The sequence below is a fragment of the Pygoscelis adeliae genome, unplaced genomic scaffold (assembly GCF_000699105.1).
Source record: "Pygoscelis adeliae isolate BGI_AS28 unplaced genomic scaffold, ASM69910v1 Scaffold583, whole genome shotgun sequence".
In the NCBI taxonomy this organism is placed as follows: domain Eukaryota; kingdom Metazoa; phylum Chordata; class Aves; order Sphenisciformes; family Spheniscidae; genus Pygoscelis; species Pygoscelis adeliae.
Window position 1 is genome coordinate 150322 of NW_008824400.1, and position 5276 is coordinate 155597.

Below are 5276 nucleotides of genomic sequence, written 5' to 3' on the forward strand. Positions count from 1 at the left end.
AGCCTGTGAAGAAGAAGCACAGAGCAAGAGTGATAGAATATTTCATTGATGTGGCACGGGAATGTTTTAACATTGGCAACTTTAACTCCTTAATGGCTATCATTTGTAAGTATGTATCCTGAGACGTTTTGTCCCTGTTTGAATCTGGATAAAGGAAGCATGGTTCTTTATACAGAAGTCTGCTGCTTAGCATGCTCAGCAGTGTGAAGTTGGGAGGGGAAGTAAGTGATGGAGAATTGCTCAACGTTATTGTAGCGTTATGTGTGTAAGAAATTATTTACTGTCATAGTGTAAACTACAGAAAAACAAAAGTTTTCATTGCAACTGTTCAGAGATCTAAATCTCCACTTTTTGAAACCAACTTTAGCGCTAAATTGGAATAGAAACTCTTCCTGTAATATGGAGGATTGGTGTCTTCCATTGTTTCTATCACACCATAAATATCCTAGTGTTTTAAAAATTCCACACCTTTTTTATATTTGATAGGAAAATATTGGGAATATTTTTTTTTTATTTGAAATGTGAAAACTTCATAGATATGTGTAGTTTTCAATGAAATATGTAAGAGACAGTGTTGAGAAAACTCATTTGAGCTTTTCTACTGCATATTCATGTTTTATCAAAATCACATTAAATAATGTCATAGCATTTTTTTAGAGCTTTCATTCTGTAAGAGATGTTGATTTTGTTTCCGAAGTTGTTTTTAACGTTGGAATTTCAAGAAGATGATGAGTCTGATTTCTGAGTAGCTCTGTTGAAAATATTTGTTATTGTTAATAGCGCCTTTGCTTTTGAAATACTTACTAGCCTTAGCTACTTGAAAGATTTTTTTTTTTTTAAAATACTCCAACAATTTCTCTCTCGTATATCAAGCTGGCATGAACATGAGTCCTGTGTCTCGGTTAAAGAAAACTTGGGCAAAAGTGAAGACAGCCAAATTTGATATTCTTGAGGTAAGTTTGGCCAATATGTGGACGTGGGACTGTTAATAGCATTTTACTTTTAACTGCTCTAAAATCCGAGTTTGGCTTCATTATGACATGTTTAATTTAGTATGTTTGTGCTCTTAATGGAAATTCTAGCAGATGTAATAAGAATTGTTCAGCCGGCTTGTGCTCTTTTGATTTGGAAGAAGGAAATTGAAGTAATTTTTTTTTTTAATTCCCAAACCCACCTCCTAAGAATTATTAATAAAAAAAAAAAAAAAAGTAGGTAACCTCTTGAAAGGGAGATGTATTTGAGAGGGATGATGTGGATTGACCTAATGCAGTTCTGCCTTTGAAAATCAAGTTGAGCTGTAATGCGGCTGCCTTGCCCTTTCAGAGAAATTTGTCTTGAACGAATTGATTGCCAATTACCTTCAGGTAATAGAGACCTTTGTCAAAGATCATGTAGCTGCAGCAGTGTATGAGTTTGTGATTTACCCAACAGATTATTTACCAACAAGTTAATTATCCTGCTGTAAATGGCAATCAGTTAATTCAGGTTATTTATTAGTAAGATAAAGAAAATGTAATGTTTTGTACTTGACGTTGTTGCAGAGGCTCACGTAATCAAATTAGGTACGTGACAGATTCAAAAATAAACTTTATTTTAACCAGAATTGTTTAGCAGAAAACTAACTAGAAATTAGGTGTCAGCACTCTGGCAGCATCAGTAAACCACAGGTTCAGGATGGTGTACGAGGGATTAATACTGCACAGCTGGCTTTAGAAATGAGGATCCAAAATGTGCACAATCACTCACCTATCAGATGAGGGCTCTCAACCTCGAGGAGTTTCCTTGGGCGGCGTCCTGACCCAAAGGGAGAGTCCCTGACTGCAGACCTGCTGCTTGGAGGAGGACCAACTCAACTTGCCCTCCGGCGGGTCTCCATTTACGCCCTAGTCGAGTCTGATCTGTGGTCAATTCTAATTGGCTGAGGGCCTTGACTTTCTTACCCCTTGCCCGAGGTGTACGTGACCATAATTACTGGCCCAAAGCATGTACATGAAGGTCAGCACTCACCACCTTAAAGGCGCGAAAATAAGGACGCAGCGGTCTTAATGCTCCCAGTCTTTGTCAGGGCGGGTGCACCTGCCACAGACGCAAGCATGAAATGTTTATTAATATCATCAGGAGATTTGACTTGTGTTATGACAACAGATTAAAACTGGATGGCTGTAGCCACCTCACACTTCCTTCCCCCACCCTTGAGTGGGAAATAGCCTTCCTTGTGTCAAGGGTGGCTGCTCAGGAAGTTGCCCTTAAGATTACAGCCCTATTTGCTGGTTAAGGATGTGCTTTGTGAGCCATGCAGTCATCCTAGTCATTGAGGTGCAGCAGTCAGTCTTGGAGCAATGAGGTGGGGGCACTAACAGCTTTAGGTTTCTGATCTTGCTTTGCCATTGCAACTGAATCAGCTCTGAGAAACCTGCATACTAGGAAGAGCAGAACATTAGTGCCAAGACCCATTGTTGTCCTAGTGTCATGATTTTGGCTTTTGAATTAAAACTGAGCTACCGTCTTTGTGGAGAGATAAAGGTCTATGAAGCCTGCCTTTGCTTTCCTGCCTCTGACTTGTATTGGATCCCTTGTTGTGCTGAGTGAACATTTTTTAAAACAAGGTTCTCTTCTGATCGAATGAACAGATAAAGAAATACTGCAGTCCTCTAAAAGGCTGTATTTGTGGTGCTGTTCAGCAAACCTCTTGCTTTTTAAAATAGTTGCTCAAGTGAAAAAGAATTGTGTGTGGTGATGACACTGGCTCATTATTTACATTTTTTCATGCCTTGTAGCATCAGATGGACCCTTCTAGCAATTTTTATAATTACCGAACTGCTCTGCGTGGAGCCACTCAAAGGTCCTTGACAGCTCATAGCAACAGAGGGAAGGTATGTTTACAAATGACTTGGCAGTGGGCAACAATGAAATGTGCTTGTTAAGTTGCATGGTAAGCTTTTGTCTTGGGATTCTGATTATCAGCAACTCTACCCCTGGTGGGCTTTTAAAAAGAATAAAAAGCCTCAAAACTGAATCCCTCTTTACTGGGAATGTCTAAAGATTACCTGTAAGCTACCAAGAAAGTAAATGGAATATTTGAGGAAACCAGGTGGCTCAGTGAAAATTACTATCTTAGGGCTGCCAGTTCAGTTTGGTGCTGACTGAAGGCTGCAAACGTTAAGTGATTGCTTTGATTATTTAAATAAAATGAGTACATTGCCTCAGCTCATTTCTTTCTTGCCAGAGAACTTTATCTTGCAAACCAGTAATACAGATGGAAAGGCAAAGGACTGAAATGAAGTTGCTAGTAATTTGTTCTTATAGCTGCTACTTGTGCTCCATTTTAAGTGGTTTATGGTTTAGGGTGGAAAAGCTTTAAAATTTACTCAGAAAATGTGTTCTAAAACTCAAATATAGACAGACCTTCTGTCTGGATTCTGTGGAGTCCCCTTCCTCTGTACAGTCTTTGGATGAGCTTTAAATATACTCTGGAGTTTTTTAGTGGAAATGGTGAGATGAATCAGGTGTTTGTGTAATGCAGTGGGTTAAAATCCACCTCACAGATTCAAGAGTGGCTGTGAACTATGCATTAATAGAGGTGGCATCTTTCTTTGCTCTTTAAAATAAATTAGCTTTTGAGAAGTAAACTGGATTTGGTCACACATTAATGCAGAATCTCAGTTGTAGTTCTTGTGGAAAGGAGCCAAATAGCTTCCTAGCTGCTCCCCACTTAGAAGCAGTTGCTCATCAACTGCTTATAATATTAGGACTTCATGCTGTGTTTAATAAACCTGATCTTGGTGTTCGTAGAATAAACTATTAGGCAGAATGAAGCAAATCCATGTGCAGTCTACTGGTCTATATTGTTGTTATACACATGTAAATAAAAACAGGGATTTTTTTCTGAGTCCTAAGGATCTGTTCACATATCATTCAAAGTACCAGAAGTTTAAATGTAAGATGCTTAGTTCTTTTCAGAGAAAAGTGAGTTTTAAGACTTCAGGGAAAGAACTTAACAGATATTGAAATGGTGCAGCGAAGTCTTCCATGGAAATAGCGATAAGTGATATTTGTTTTATCCCCAGTTGCAACAAGGATGTGCAGCTGTGAAAATTTTTGTAGGATGCAAATTAAAATGCAAACATTTTAAGAATATAAGAATATTCCAGCATTCTCCAAAGAAAAATACTTTGATTTGTTCAGTTGGCAGGAAATGCCTCATTTTAGCCAGTGTCGTGATTTAACCTCAGTCAGCAACTGAGCACCACACAGCTGCTCAGTCACTCCCCCCGCCCCGGTGGGATGGGGGAGAGAATTGGAAGAGTGAAAGTGAGAAAACTCGTGGGTTGAGATAAAAACAGTTTAATAATTGAAATAAAATACTACTACTAATAGTAATAATAATAAGAGTAATATACAAAGCAAGTGATGCAGAATGCAATTGCTCACCACCCGCCGACTGATGCTCAGCCGGTCCCTGAGCAGCAGCGCCCCCAGCCAGCTTTCCCCCAGTTTATGTACCGAGCATGACGTCACATGGTATGGAATATCCCTTTGGCCAGTTTGGGTCAGCTGTCCTGGCTGTGCCCCCTCCCAGCTTCTTGTGCACCTCCAGCCTTCTCAGTTGGTAGAGCACGGGAAGCTGAAAAGTCCTTGACTAGTGTAAGCACCGCTTAGCAGCAACTAAAACATCGGTGTGTTATCAACATTATTCTCATACTAACTCCAAAACACAGCACTGTACCAGCTACTAGGAAGAAAATTAACTCTATCCCAGCTGAAACCAGGACAGTATCCACCCCTTATTCTATACCATCTATGTCATGCCCAGGTCCTCCACTTTCCAATACATTCCCATTAATCACCACCCCTCTTCCTGTTTTTTGATATATATACACACAGATATCATTCCCTTAGTCTATGGGCCATCCCTCTAAAATGTTCGTTGAGTTCGTTTAGTCCATGACTTTGGGCTCCATTTGTCATAATAATCTTCCAGGGCAGGAAAGATGGAGATGGTATGTGGTGTTGGATTGTTTCATGTTGAAGTCAGTTCTGGTTTCATCATCACTGTGCTTTTCTCGGTTTCATCGAAGTTCATTCTTCATTAATCTGGGTGATTCTTATTGTAATGTCATTAGTATGGCATATAATATTATGTAGCACTTAACATCACATAATTCAGATCATTGGCTATTCCCACCCAAAATCAAATCCCCTTGAGGTACACATTGGACTTCCCCATCCTTCCGCATTATCCACCAAGTGCACCCAGGTCCTTGAGCAAAAGCAAT

At 39.6% G+C, this 5276-nt stretch overlaps 1 protein-coding gene across 4 annotated transcripts in view; it reads left to right on the top strand.

Annotated features, from left to right (window-relative positions):
* The window catches only part of RASGEF1B (RasGEF domain family, member 1B), a 24864-nt gene that overhangs the window by 10076 nt on the left and 9512 nt on the right, over window positions 1-5276 (top strand). For all 4 annotated transcript variants that reach the window (XM_009320244.1, XM_009320243.1, XM_009320242.1 and 1 more), the window contains 3 exons: window positions 3-105; window positions 874-953; window positions 2778-2873. In XM_009320244.1, the coding sequence (XP_009318519.1) occupies window positions 3-105; window positions 874-953; window positions 2778-2873 (279 nt within the window). The remainder of the gene's footprint in view (window positions 1-2; window positions 106-873; window positions 954-2777; window positions 2874-5276) is intronic.